The sequence below is a fragment of the Melospiza melodia genome, chromosome 18 (assembly GCF_035770615.1).
Source record: "Melospiza melodia melodia isolate bMelMel2 chromosome 18, bMelMel2.pri, whole genome shotgun sequence".
Lineage (NCBI taxonomy): Eukaryota > Metazoa > Chordata > Aves > Passeriformes > Passerellidae > Melospiza > Melospiza melodia.
This window is the reverse complement of record NC_086211.1, coordinates 6,087,220-6,101,171: the sequence shown is the minus strand read 5'-3', so window position 1 is coordinate 6,101,171 and position 13,952 is coordinate 6,087,220. Positions and strand designations below refer to the sequence as shown.

Below are 13,952 nucleotides of genomic sequence, written 5' to 3'. Positions count from 1 at the left end.
TGAAGGCAAATATTTGAAGCCAGAGGAGGTAACTTGCATGCAAATATTGCAGTTGCACTGGAAGCGAAGGAGCCAGGGCCTCACAGTACCTGGGCAGGAATGTAGGGACACAAATCCCCACTTCTTCCTTGCAGCAGAAAAAGAGAATTCTTCCCTAGCAGGGGTGGATCACTGAACCCCCAGATCCCAGCACAAGCACAAACTCTTGCACCAAGCCCACATTTGCCCATGAGGTTGTCCTGGCAGGCTGCACCAGCCTTGGAAAACCTCAGACCTGGTCCCTGAGCCTGCCTGCTGCCCAATTTCCAGCCTATCCTGCCCTGCAGCCCACTCCTGACTTCTCCCAGTGGTTTCACACACCAACAATCCGTGGCTTCCTGACCACAGCCACCTCAGCCCTCCCAAGCCAGCAGATCCTTCTGTTCCCATCCCCCTGGCCAGAACCCCAGGCTCTCTGCCAGCCCCATGGAATGCAAATGTGATCTTGGCACTAATTCTGTGTCCCCAGACTGATGATTTAGAGAGGTGAGAGGGCACAGTGACTGCAGGACAGGAGCAGGGCTGTGCTCTTCGCATAAGAAAACAGGTGTGTTGGCATCCTCCTTGTGAGATGGGATACAGGGGAGCCCACAGGGTTTGGGGAGAGCCAGCTGAGCTCTGGCTGCATCCCCTGGGCTGCACCGATCAGCACAGCTGAGGGGCACAGAGGGGCTGGAACACACTGCTGGTGCTGACCATTACCAGCCTTCAGGACAGGGGAAGAAAGGCTCAGGGAACAAGGAAATATGCATTTCCCATTGTCCAAAGCAAAGCTACAGGCTCACTCTCTGCCAGAGTTCACCAACCTGCCAGTACATCTCATTTCACAGATGACCCATCAGTGGCTGAAGGCATTTGTAGATACTGAAGTCAAGAAAAAAATACAGAGACATAAGACAGCCCTTTCACTCTTTTATTCACATCTCTGAGGCACTTTGGTCCAAGCAAAACTTGTCCATAAAGGCCAGTTACAGAACAGAATACAGTACATCTCTCAATCTCACATCCTGAGATAAAACTCAAATGTTGAAAAGGCTCAAGGAATCAGCAGCTTGTGGGAGACAGGGAGATTCAGTTTACAGGCAGACACAATTTAGATGAAACCATACTTAACTAAATAGCCAATGTGCACTAAAGGTCACACTGATGAAAACAAAAACATGTTGTTTAGAGGAATTAGTTACTTTTTCACAGTACTGTCATTTTCACCTCTTGAAAGTCATGTAATTAACTACATCTAGTTGTTTGCATTATATTTCAAAGCCAGTCTCCCTTTCATTACAAAGCTCTTACACAAGGAGTTACAACATGTTTGACACAATGTTCTTTTACTGTAAAGTAAATTCAAACAACTTTAACTTAAAGAACTCATTTAAGTAATTTGCAACTTTCGCCTCAGAGCTGTTCAGTTTCACCCTCATCTAACACCACAGGCCTTAGTTTTAGTAGAGCCAACACTAAGAAAATGTAGCCAAAATTTGCAACTTACAAATTCTACTGTGCCTTGCTAAAGGAGATAATGTGTTATTTTATCTATCCTCACTTGAAGCGCTGCAAACAGCTCCCCCAGAACTCCTTAAAAAATCACAGCAGAGTGTAACTTAAGTGATACACAGGGAACCACTTACCCTGCACTCACCCCTCGCTGCCATCAGCCGCGTAGTCAATGTCCATACAGCCTTTGTCCACGCCGATCTTGGTGAAAAAAGGTGGGAAAAGACAGAAAGCCTTGCTTCTGGCTCTGTAGCAAAATGTGTTTCTGTGACTGAGTACACCTGTACTTGAAGGATCCAGTTGTACCTCTGAACCCTGCGACCACAAGGTCTCTCTAGGACAGCAAGTTTTGTCTCTCCACAAAGGTGCAGAGCAGTCTATAGGATCATGATCCTGTTAGGTGTTTTGGTTTTGGAGGGTTTTTTTGGGTTTTTTGGTTTTTTATTTTTTTTTTGGTTCATCAATCTGTTTTTTCCTGCTGGAAAGCCAGTGATTTCCCTTGTGCAAAACAGGGTGACACTAACACTGCATGGATGTGCTCCAGAGGAGTGCAAAGCACGGGACTCTGCAGAAGTGCCAGTGAGGGAACAGTGCTGGATGGAGCCTGGTGGGTAAGGAAAGAGTTTTTAAGGAAAGGAAATACTCTGATGTGGTTTAATTCAGGGAAAAATGGACTGCCACATTCAGCATTGAGATGATTCTGTGGAAAGGTTGTGGTGGGTCGGGGTAAGCACTTCATCTTTCTCAGTCCTACAGCCCAACTCAGCAGCTCTCGGAGCCCTGCTATGGACCACAGAATCCAGGACAACGCTGGCCAAAGACAGAAATCCGAGTTCCTGCCTGATTCTACCAGTTCTGAGCATCCATGCCTGATCACCTGAAGAAGAACCAGGAACAGCTCGTTCCTTCCTGCAGAGTGCCCTCGCTGTCGGAGCGCTGCCAGCAGCGCTCTCGGGGCTGCGCTGGCCCCATGGCCACCCTTCCATCAGCCCGCTGTGCCGCCAGGCACGGAGCCAGCAGGAGGGAGGGCAGCTCACTGCCGGGTTATCAGCCCCGCTTGGGGGATCTCGGGGTGGGCAGAGGGGCAGCGGAGCGGCTGCCCGGGCTGCCCTTGCCGGGCGGGGCAGAGCGCAGCGGGCAATGAATGCGCCACTGGCGATGCCAGCCTTGGCACACGCACATACACACACACCGCGCTGCTGCTCCGCTGTGCTGCTCCTGCCGATCCCTCTCTCCTCTACCGCTTCTCTCCTTTTCCCCTTTATATATATATTTTTTCCCCCCCAAACCTTTGTGGAACAGACGCCCTCTCCTTGCCCCAGTTGGAGCTGCAGTAGAATGAAAAGGAGGGGGGGGGGGTGGGAAGGAGGGAGGAGAGGAGGGAAAAAAACCCTCTTTTGGTTGAGGTTTTCCTGTTACTATCACTGTAGCGTTTATTTAGCCAATCTCCTAACTATGACGTGAGGAAGGCAGGAATCATGGCTCGCTCATAATATTTAACACACCCACTGAAAGCTGGAGCTGCAGAGCTACTAGTCCAACCAGTCTCCAGAATTCAGTGTAGCTGAAAGAGGTTTTCACTCTGCACCTGCCAAAGATCTCTCCCCCTTTTCCTTCTCTCCCCCCTTCTCTCTTCCATTCTCTCTCTCTTTAAAAGAAAGATCTGTAAGACCCAGCAGAGATCAAAGACCTCTTCGCTAAAAAGAACCTCTACTGATTTATATTAGTTTCTTTCCTCTAATCCTTCCTTCTCCCCCCTCTTTTTTTTTTTTTTTTTTCTGTGCCATATTTAACCTTTATGTTGCAGTTGTGCCATCAGACAGTTTTGCAGCCAAAAAAAACCAACCCAAGCCAAAGCACAAGCCCAGCTCGGATACAGCAGCCACCCAGACTCGATCTCAGTTGAACTTACTAATCTCTCCCAAGCACTGGACGCGATGGATGAAGAAACTGGAACCGCTCTAAGAAAATGATTTTCCAGCCAATGTTCTTAAAGAGTCTGAGAGAAGAGAGGGAGCGAGAGCGAGCGGGGAGCGCTTCTGCTGCATCACTGCTCAAATCCAAGGGAAAGGAGTCAGCGTTTCCAGCACAGCCAAATATTATGGATGATTTTTTTTCTTCTGTCGCCTTTCTGCACAGGTTTTCTTAATATTTTTCTTTTCCCCTTCCTCCTCCCCATTTTTTTAAAAAATTTTATTTAATCGGCCACTGTGTCTGATGCCGGTTTCTCTCCGAGAGCCAGTTTTCCCTGTTTGTTGTGATCCCTGTAATAAAAAGAGGGAGAAATCGTGAACAGATGGCTTTCTATATTACCATGCCGCTGGCATTGTTTTCCTGTTGATTTTAAAGGCTCGGTCCGGAGCTCCTTTTTTTTTTTTTTTATTTTTTTTTCTTTTTTATATTTTTTCCCTCCCCCCTCCCAAGTTCTTGATGATACTGAGACATGAGGACCTATCGGGTTTAGCCTGTTTATTTCCCGGCGCCTATGGAGGTAACTTTATTGACTTGATCGCTCGCTTCCCGACCCGGGGGGGCTCTGTCCGCCGCCTCCCCTCCCTCCCCCTCCCCCGGTAATTCATCAGCCGCCCCGGCCATGAAAATGCTCCTGGTCCGCAAGTTCCGGGTGCTCATCCTGATGGTTTTCCTCGTCGCCTGCACCATGCACATCATGATCGACCTGCTGCCGCGCCTGGAGCGCCGCGGCCCCGAGAGCCGCCCGGGCTGCTCCTGCCCGCCGCCCGCCGCCGCGCCGCCCCGCGCCGCCGCGCCGCGCTGGCCCAGCAAGCACACGCTGCGGATCCTGCAGGACTTCAGCGCCGAGCCGGCCTCCAACCTCTCGTCGCAGTCGCGGGAGGCGGCGGCGGAGCGGGCGGCGGGCGGCGCGGGCGGCGGGGGCGCGGCGGCGGCGGCGGCGGCGGCGGCGGGGAGGGCGCGGCGCTTGATCGGCCCCGGGGCGCCGCGCCCGCCGCCCCCCGCCGGCAACGCCGCCCCGCTGGCCGCGCTCTTCGAGCACCCGCTGTACCGCGCCGCCCTGCCCCCGCTGGCCGACGGCGACCTCCTCTTCAATGTCAACAGCGACATCAGGTTCAACCCGCGGGCGGCCGAGCAGCCCGAGTGGTGAGTGGGACCGCGGGTGGCGACGTGGCGCGTCCCCCTTGCGTGGGAGTGCGGGATTTAGGGTGTCGTGGCTTTAGGGTGGAAGCGGGCAGAGGGGTTTGGGGGTCACCGGTAAAAAGAGCAACTGTTCACATGCTCGTCTGGTTGTGTTCCTTCAGAAAATAAATGCCCTGAAATACAGAATAAACACAGAGCGTGTCGGGGTCACCAGGAAAAAGAGAAATCCTTCACATGCTCGCCCGGTTGTGTTCCTTGGGAAAATAAATGCTCCAAAATACAGAATAAGCACGGAGCGTTTCGGGGTCACCGGGAAAAAAAGCAACCCTTCACATGCTCACCCGGTCGTGTTCCTTCGGAAAATAAATGCCCCAAAATACAGAATAAACACGGGAGCACGGCAGTGCTGGAGCGCTGAGGCCAGGGGGTCGGTCTGCCCCATCTGCAGCTGCAGCTGAGAAGGTGCTGCCAGAACGGTGTGAGGAAGAGGGTGAGCTCGCAGCGAGCCTTCCTCTCCAGCACCTTCCCAGTCTCCCACCCAGAGGTGAAGGGGCTGAGCAGTGAGGCCAGACAGTAATACATTAACTTTTGTCCAAAGCAGGCTCGAGTGCCACAAAGGCATTCATCCTGGCAGGTATTTCCGCTTTCAGGATCTGATCTGGGCTACATTTTTCATCCTCAATTAATTCCCAGTGCCCTGCACCTCCGCTGCTCTCCAGCCTTCAAAGCAGTCAGTTGCCTCTGTGAATCGTATGCCCTGTTGGCTCCTAAGAAATGCTGAGAAATTCAATGACTGAAAAATCAAAAGGGTTGTCTAATACAACAGCACCCTCTTCCAAACACACTGACATTGTAATGTTTAAACAGCTGCATTGTACCGTGCAAAAGCTCTGTCAAGCTGCAGAGCAGCCAGCATGATCTAAACCTTTAGAAAGAGAGGATAAATAATTCTGATTTCCGCCCTATGAGCATGTGAATTGTCCAGGCCCATTCCATCTAATAATCCTAACTGACTGTGAAGGGAAATAACCTGGAAAGTTTTGGGTTCTCTGAAAGAAAAAGAAAGAAAAAAAAAAAAAAGTCACAAATGCCTGAACATCTGGAGATGACTGTAAACACAGAGAACTCTGGATCAAAATATGGGTTAGTCTGTTCAGTGGGCGAAGAGTGAAATCAACATGATATCCACAATGCAGCTGCCTGTTGTAAATATTTTCCTTAGTGGCTGCAGCCAAGGTTCGCAGAACTAAAGTGAATTTCAGAAGGTAGTGAACATTTTAGTTAATTCTTTGCTGTAGTAGGTTCCTACTGCTCAGGGAGGGGCAAGATCAGCCAATTCTTCTTTAGCAGCCAGTTCAGAGTGATGCAGTTTCTCTCATTATCCTTCTTTAAGAAGGAGCAGGGGAGGGGTGCATTGGGTACCACAGCTCAGGTTCTGCTGAAATCTTGATTTTCTGCCCCATGTCCCCTGTTAAATAAAGGTTCAGGATGATGCTGATATTTGAGTCAGACCTGTAAAAGCTCTGTGCAGCATAATGCAACGTAAACACAAGGTAAAACTTGAGCTCTGTGTTTCTGCTATAGAAGGGCCTCTGCCCTTCTCAGTGATGCCTCTCTGAGTTTTGCTCCTGACTTTCATGGGTGTTAAGCCAGGCAGGATGAGGGGAAGTGGGAATCCATCTCCCCACTGGTCCCAGGTGAGAGAAGGCTCCTGGTGCAGGGAGGAACCCAGGATCTCTCTCCCTTCTGCAGCTCTTTGCCTTTCCAAGTTGTCACATTTTGAAGCCCTGTTTCTTGATGAGTGCTACAAACTGTAACATTATTTCTTTCTCCTCAACTTTGGGTCTCTTGCTCTTTTTTTTTTTTTTTTTTTTTTTTGGTGTTAGGCAAAATGAAGATCATCATGAAGAATTTTTGCCAACTGGTGAGACCTCCATAGACTCCTACCCAAACTGGTTAAAATTCCACATTGGCATTAATCGGTACGAGCTGTATTCCAGACATAATCCTGCAATTGAGGCTTTACTGCAAGACCTTGTCTCCCAAAAGATAACCAGTGTTGGTATGTTTGGATATATGCTATTTTTTTATCATTATTTGCTCTTTGTTCAGGATGTCACTGCTGTTTGAGTATTGATATTTTGCATGGCTTCTCTCCAGCCTCCCTGCAACTTTGCTTTCCAACTTCCCTGCTCATTTTCCCTGCTAAACACAAAGAGATAATTCCAGCTCTGTATTACCTGAATAATTGCCAAGTCTGCCAGCAAGGCAAACCCCATTTGTGTCAGAGATCCTTTAGTCACGACCAGGCTGAAAGTGCCCTCTTCAGTTATCTAAAATAAATGCGCTGACAGAAACAAAAAGAAGGGGGGATGGCAGGAAGCAGACGGCAGCTAGATTTGTATTTCTGGCTGATTATTATTTACAAGGCTGTGCCTGGCAGCCCTGCCTTGCCAGGGGAGGAGAGGCTGCCCTGCAGTGGCTGCGGTGGCACCGCGGGCTCTGCGGCTGCAGGAGCTGCAGCTTCCCCAGGCAGGGCAGGCAGCTCCAGGCAGGGCAGCCTCCTCGTGAGCAGAGCTCAGGTCTGTTTGCTCTGCCTCTAAATCCTCAACAGGGATGTGCCCATGTCAGCCTGTGGCTCTGGTTAAACAAGGTGACACCGTTCGGGGCTTTTCTGCAGGGTTGTTTAATGGCAACGTGTGTCTTCTTGAATTAACTGTGTAGCTGCACAGGGAAAGAAATGTCACAACCTCAGATGAAAGCCCTGGGGTACTAAACAAGTGCACACCCCGTGGTTTCCAGAGGCAGGGAGTTGCAGCACAGGCAGTGCTTTCCATCCAGCAGGCAGAAAATGGAGTTACTTGTGCTGACCACAAAGTTGCAAAGTCCCTTTCAGAGGGATGAAATAGCAGGAGCTCTGTGAAAGTGCTGATGGTGTACTGGCACCGTGGGATGAGGTCAGCAGGTCTTTAACCCTGCAAGGCAAAAATTCCCCTGGCTTCAGCAGGAAACGGTCTGGGCAAGAATAGCTCAAGCAGCCCGAAGGTTTACAGTTTCCATTGTGTGAATCACAGCAGCTGCTGAGCAGGAATAAAGGAGATCCTTGGTCATCAGCAGTGGGCTGATTTGGCTGGTTGGGATGGAGTAGGTGTAAAGTGCAGGATGCCACAGGAGACCTTCAGCCCAGTGAATCTTGGCTGTGCTCAGTGCACAGCTCTGCTGGAGCAGCACTTTGAATAAAGCATTTGTGGTACCCGGGTGCCATCCCACATGTTGGATTCAAGGGTCCAGTGGACTTGTAGCTCAGGAAAGAGGACAAACATGGGCTTGTTTATTAACCTGTGATGGGTTTTCTGTCCTCAGGTTCATTAGGGGGTCGTGTTTGCCCATTAAGCCCATTATGTGCTTTCCCTTCCCCAGCTCAGAGGTGACACTGCGGGTAGCAGCAGACTGCCCATGCTCCTCTGTTCTGCACTGGAGGGTGATGAGGGCACTGTATGGACACAACCTGGGTGATTTTCCCCCAGACACAGCCCTCACCTTTCCTGACCTTACACCTCAATACCCACCAATTTTTGGAATATTAGTGGTACATGCAAATGGGGATTGAGTCAGCCCTTGCTAACATGTGAGTGAACATTGCTCCTTGGGCACATCCACAGATGCAGCCTGTGCCCATCCCTGTCCCCACACAGAGCAGTGCCCAGGCTGTCCCTGGAGGGCAGAGGTGATGCCAACAGAGCCATCCCTTGAGGTTTGCACAAAGAGCACTGTCTGCAGCAGTTTGTACCACATGGCTGCTGAGTATTGATCTTTGCTCACCTCCCCAGCAGTCCAGAGCTCAGCTGCACTGTCTGTGCAGGAGGAGAGGTCTGCAGCAAACCCAGCAGTGCTCGAGCCATGGAGTCTGTCCATCCTGCAGAGCAGGGGGTGGCTGAGGTGGATTAGGGACATAAAAGCTGGAAAAAAGGGAGATAAGAGCAAAAATAGTAGTTTAGTGCTCACTCTTCACTTGATCTTCTGGACTTGGTGTTCACTTGTGTTTCTGGGCATGTGGCTTCACCTCTCCCTGCTTCAGCTGGCCCAGCAGCAAGGAATTATTATCATAAAAAATGGGAGTGAGATCCTGACCCTGGTGACGACAGTGGAAGTTTCTGCCACTGGCTTCCCTGGGGCCATGATTTCACCTAATGTGTCATACAGATGCACCATGGGCTTTCCATTAATTCTGATCTTGATGGAGCTTTCTGATCAATGGGGGGAAAGGGCCATGGGAGCACAGGGGAAGATTTATGGTTGCTATTAGCAAGTCCCTTTGGGATTGTCTCTGTTAATGTTTGAACAAGGCTCTTAAGAGCATGGTAGGGCCTCTTATGCCTCTAACAAAAACACAGAGCCATGGTTTCTAGCAATGAATCAGGATAATTTCCATAAATTAAACCACGAGATGTATTTGGTGGTGTTGTTGGCCGCTATGGGAACTGACAGGGAATGATTCCTACACATAAATCCCAATCTAAAATCAAGTATATGGAAATGGGAGGGGACTTTTGCCAATATGGAGATGCCAGGATCTGAATTTTGGTGTTAGCATACACTGCCTGACCCTGTGGGGATCCAGGAGCTTTGTCAGCTTGCGAAGAAATAAAGAGCATATTGCTAATACACATTTTTTAATTACTTTTTGCACAATGCAACTTCTCTTATGTTGCAAATTCTTTGGATGTTTAAAAATACATGTTTTAAAGTAATTCCTGCCAGTTTTCAGCTTTACTGCAGAACAGCAGAGGGATTCAAAAGCATGTAAGCTGATTAATAAAGAGTAATATTTTTGACCAAAGGACATTTATAGGGCTGTTACATTCTTTGCATATTCCTGCTTATCTTCTAATTAGCCTTGGTGGTTTTTTTCCTTATGGTCAATTTTTGCTGGGTTGTTTTTTTTCTTTTCAAGGCAGCTGGAAAGATGTCAAGTTAGGAGTATAAAATAAATTGAAACCTTGATAATGCCTGGTCTTCAGGCTCCTTTTAGCAAGCAGGACAACTAAATATACAGGGTTACATGCATTAGGTGAAATGGGATATGGCTTTATCCAGTTTCTTGCCAGTGTTCAGATTTACTCTGGCTCTAATAGAATTAGATTATTTGCCTGATACCTGCAGTAATTAGATCCAAACTGCAGCAGAGCAGCATTCCTGGCCACGCTGTGATTTCTCTGCTCACCCTGCATTATTTATGGGGGCGAGTGGGGAGCAGGCTGAGCCCCCACATCTGCCAGCACCACTCACACCACTCTGCCGTGTGCAGTGGGGTTTCAAAATGAAAACGGTGACAGAAGCAATTCCCAGGAGCAGGGAGCACCAAGGTGACATTTTCTTGATGTTGAAGTTTAAATGGAACAAATCCCTGGATGGGAGGGAGCATCCCATCCCTTCCCATCCCTTCCCATCCCATCGCATGCAGCTCCCACAGTGACACCTAGAGCTGGCCCGGGAAAGGACAGGGTTACCCCGGCCTGGGCTGGGATTGTTTCTGTGCCTTGCATCTACATATACACATATTTCCTATTCATTTCGTTCAGCATAAAGGGATAGCTCTTAATTTGATTTAATTCACCGAAAATTTCCTCTTGCCATAAATAGGAGCCTAGAGAGAATTGTTTTTCCACTGAGCACTGAAGCCTGGCTTTCAGAAGCACATGCACAGGCAATTGCACATTTCCTTTGCCTTTCATAGCTGCTTATTGCATGCATAAATAACCATAGTTAGCTATTTTCTTGCATATTTACAAGATGTCTGTGCATAATTGTGGCAGCACTATCAGCAGTTTAGCACCAGCTCTGGCATGGGGCATTGGAGGGGCACTGTGGGCTTGGTCTTGCTGTCCAGAGATTTTTATAGACTTTGTAATTCCTCTGAGGAGCTGGGACTTATTTTTTGATTCTTTTTTGATTCTTTAATTCTGTGGTTGTAAAGAGAGCTGACTACCTGGCTGAGGTAATTTGTGAATCTGTGATGCCTTCACTTTGTGCAGGCAGTAATTAGAAAGCAAGTGTGTGAGATTACTCACACTGGGAATAAAAGCTGCAATTACCTGAGGTGGACTCTGCTTCAAGGCAGGGAGAGAAAAGAGAAAAGGGAGTGACAAGACTCTAAATATTGAACATAAATTCTGGCTCTAAAGAAAATCGTGAGCATCTCATCCAAAGGAAAGGAAGAAGTGCTTTCGAGAACTTGTGAGAAACAATGAAATGTAGCATCTTTGATTTACTGCTTAGGGAAACAATGAATCTGCCAAGAGTCAACAGATTGATTTAATGTACAATTCCAGATGAAAGGAGAGGACTTAAAATGTACAGCAAAGCCTTAGAATAATTTCACAGATCTCTTCCCCTGCAGAAATCTTTCACTTTCTCCACTAAAAGTCCAAAAAAGTCCTTTAAAAACAAGTTAGCAGAATTGGCCGAGCAAGGACAAACTAAGAGATGATGAGGGCTTGAATTTATTTTTAAATATGTTCCTTACAGCTTGTACAGGGCCATGTCTCCAGCCTGGGGCAGAGCATTACTTGTTAAAGCCAATCAACATGTTTATGTTAGATTTAAGCTTGTTCTATAAATAGGAATCCAAAATGGATCTGAGCATCCTCTGTTTCAGATGTTAACTGCATCCCAGGCTGTGACTGCGTCTCACCTCTCAGGCATTAGCCCTGCATAATTAAATACATTTTAAAATGTTTGTTGGCTGCTGGTCAAAAGAATCAGGCAAAGTTCAGAGATCCTGTTGGGACTCTCTCTCTCTCTATCAGAAAACCATGTGGTTTGGACAGGCTGGTAGCATCAGGGCTGCCATGGAGCAAAGCAGAGGAGGTGGAAAGCCAGAAATGGAAATGGAAGGGGATTTTTGCAGGCTTGATCCAAAGTCTGCCAGAGAAAACAGAAGGAATCCCACCTATTTCACTAATCTTTGGACAAGACTCTAATCCCAAACATTCAAGCAAAAAGATATCTCAGGGAATTTTTTGCAAAGCCTCCTGAACTTAGGAAGATTTCTGATCACACCCTAGAGCCCTTACACTGGGTTAACAGGGAAGGTTAATGCTGCTTTCCATTTCCTTCTATTTGGAGGGAAAAGAGAGGCTTTGAATTGCCTGAAGATGAAAAGTAATGATGGCATTGGGATTTGTTTTTAGCAGTGTGCCAGTACATCCAGGAGCTGTGTGATACTTGATTTGAAGTACCTGCTGTGAGCTAGCAGGTTTATAAAGCCTGTACAGAGCTGTTTGTGACCTATGGTGTTACAGTATATTAAAATACTTAAAAAAAAAAAAAAAAAGGTGAATTTAGAGTGTGACTAGTGGTTCCTTTGGATCCAGCACAGCCTTGTGTTGCAAGGCTTTTGTAAAAATCCCTGGGGCTGCTGATCACAGATGTGACAGACTGCAGTGGTGCAGCATCCTGCTCTCCTTGGAGCATGGGGTGTGCTGCTCCTGGGTGCTGTGCATTCCTCAGGAATGGCCTGTGGGCAGCACATAAAGGCACCAGGATGTCTCCAGATGAGCAAATGATGTTTGTTTGGGACAAACCTCCGGAAGATGACAGGCCACAATGGCCAGAGGGACATGTTTAGGAAAGGGAGGAGCACAGCTCAGAAAAGCATAGGAGAGCCAGTGTGCAGGTGTGATGCTAAATTAGGACAGGGGAAGTGATCTGACATAGACTGGACCATCTCCAGTGACATCTGCTCTTGTCTGGCATTGCCACCCCCTAAATTTGGGCACCCTGGGTTGCTCCAAGGCTGGAGTTTGCAGGTGCAGCAAGGTACAGCAAGGTTTGCAGGTACAGCAAGGGTCTTGTCAAGCTCAAAGGAACAGTCCAGGCTTAGGTGTTCCCATCTCTGCAGGGATTACAAGGTTAAAATCCAGCTTGGATGTGGAGGGTGGCCTTGCCTCAGCCCCAGCCTGGCCAGCACAGATGTGACACTGGAAGAGCAGACAAAGTGGGAACAGCTGCAGTGAGTCTGGGCAATGGGGGAAGCCAAGATGCAACTCTGGCATTGAGGGGAAGTAAAGATGGAGCTCTGGCACTGGGGGGAAGCTAAGGGGCAGTTCTGGCATTGGGGAGAAGCCAAGGTGGAGCTCTGGCATTGGAGAATCTAAGGTGGAGCTCTGGCACTGGGAGGAAGCCAAGGGGCAGCTCTGGCATTGGGGAGAAGCCAAGGTGGAGCTCTGGCATTGGGGCATTTTCCATGCTCCATGTGGGTCCCACCCTGCCCTGCCCTAAAGCACAATGGGACACAGTCCCCACCAGTGTCCCCCTCTGCTTTCAGAGTTCCAAAGCATCAGTGGAGGAGCCAGCAAAACTTGTGTTGGAGTGAAGCTACTGGTGCAAGCAATTAAGGCAATACAATAAGGTGGATCTAAAAAGATGAGGGAGATGCTTTTGTCTTAACTTCAGCTCAGTTCCTTCTGAAAGGAAACCAGGCTTTTGTGTCTCATGGAAGAATTATTCTGAATTGTTAATCTTCTTCATGCTTCTCCCTGCTTGGTGATGACATCCTTGCTGTTGAGTTTGGCTGCTAACAAAATCATTATCTGTTGAGTGACTTTAATTAGCTGAGAAACCAGTCCTTTGACTATCTGAAGCTCTGTGCCTAGAGAAGGGTGTGCTGGAACTTCCTTTTTTTCCCCTCTTTGCATTGCTGTGATGGCATGGGGGTTAGATTAGTGGATCTTTAGAGTCCTTTCCAACCCAGACCATTGTGTAATTCCATGTTTCCAGCTCCAGCTGCCCATACTAACCAGGGCTGTTTCCAGAGTGCACAGATGGCTCCAGGGCACCACAGGCAGGGTTTGGGCTGGAAAGTTTCTGCTTCTCATTGTCCTCAGGCCCTGAGCTGGGCATGAAAAATGCCTTGTGCTCCTCCTGCCCTCAGGTGCAGCTCAACTGACCTGTCCTGCACAGAGGGGGGAGTTTAATCCAGGAAATCCCTCTGCTTCTGCTTTACCCCCTCAGTGCAAATTGCTTAATGCCCTTTAATTTCTAATTATTTATTTGTTCCTCTGGGATAAAGTGGAAAGGCAAGAGAAGGCTGGGATCAGCAAAACAGCAGGAGAGGAGGGATTTTATTCTAGGAGAAGTGTAATTACACTGACCAGATTTGCATAGCATTTTGTTGCAAAAATATAGGTTACAAGTGCTGAAAGTGAGCTGATGAACTATCAGTGATAAGGCTCAGAGATGAGTAATTAAAAAGATGTGCAGCTAATGGCATTGGTTAGAGAAAAAACATGTACAGCTGCATA

General features: G+C 48.3%; 1 protein-coding gene and 1 long non-coding RNA gene across 2 annotated transcripts in view; one reads left to right on the top strand and one right to left on the bottom strand.

The window, feature by feature from the left end:
* Positions 1–3,557, bottom strand: part of LOC134426645 (uncharacterized) — a 162,077-nt gene extending 158,520 nt beyond the window's left edge. The window contains exon 1 of the long non-coding RNA XR_010030016.1: positions 3,446–3,557. This is a non-coding gene — a long non-coding RNA (uncharacterized LOC134426645). The remainder of the gene's footprint in view (positions 1–3,445) is intronic.
* Positions 2,930–13,952, top strand: part of FAM20C (FAM20C golgi associated secretory pathway kinase) — a 56,396-nt gene continuing 45,373 nt past the window's right edge. The window contains exons 1-3 of the mRNA XM_063171843.1: positions 2,930–3,672; positions 3,958–4,650; positions 6,534–6,709. Of these exons, the coding sequence (XP_063027913.1) occupies positions 4,127–4,650; positions 6,534–6,709 (700 nt within the window). The 5' untranslated portion in view covers positions 2,930–3,672; positions 3,958–4,126. The remainder of the gene's footprint in view (positions 3,673–3,957; positions 4,651–6,533; positions 6,710–13,952) is intronic.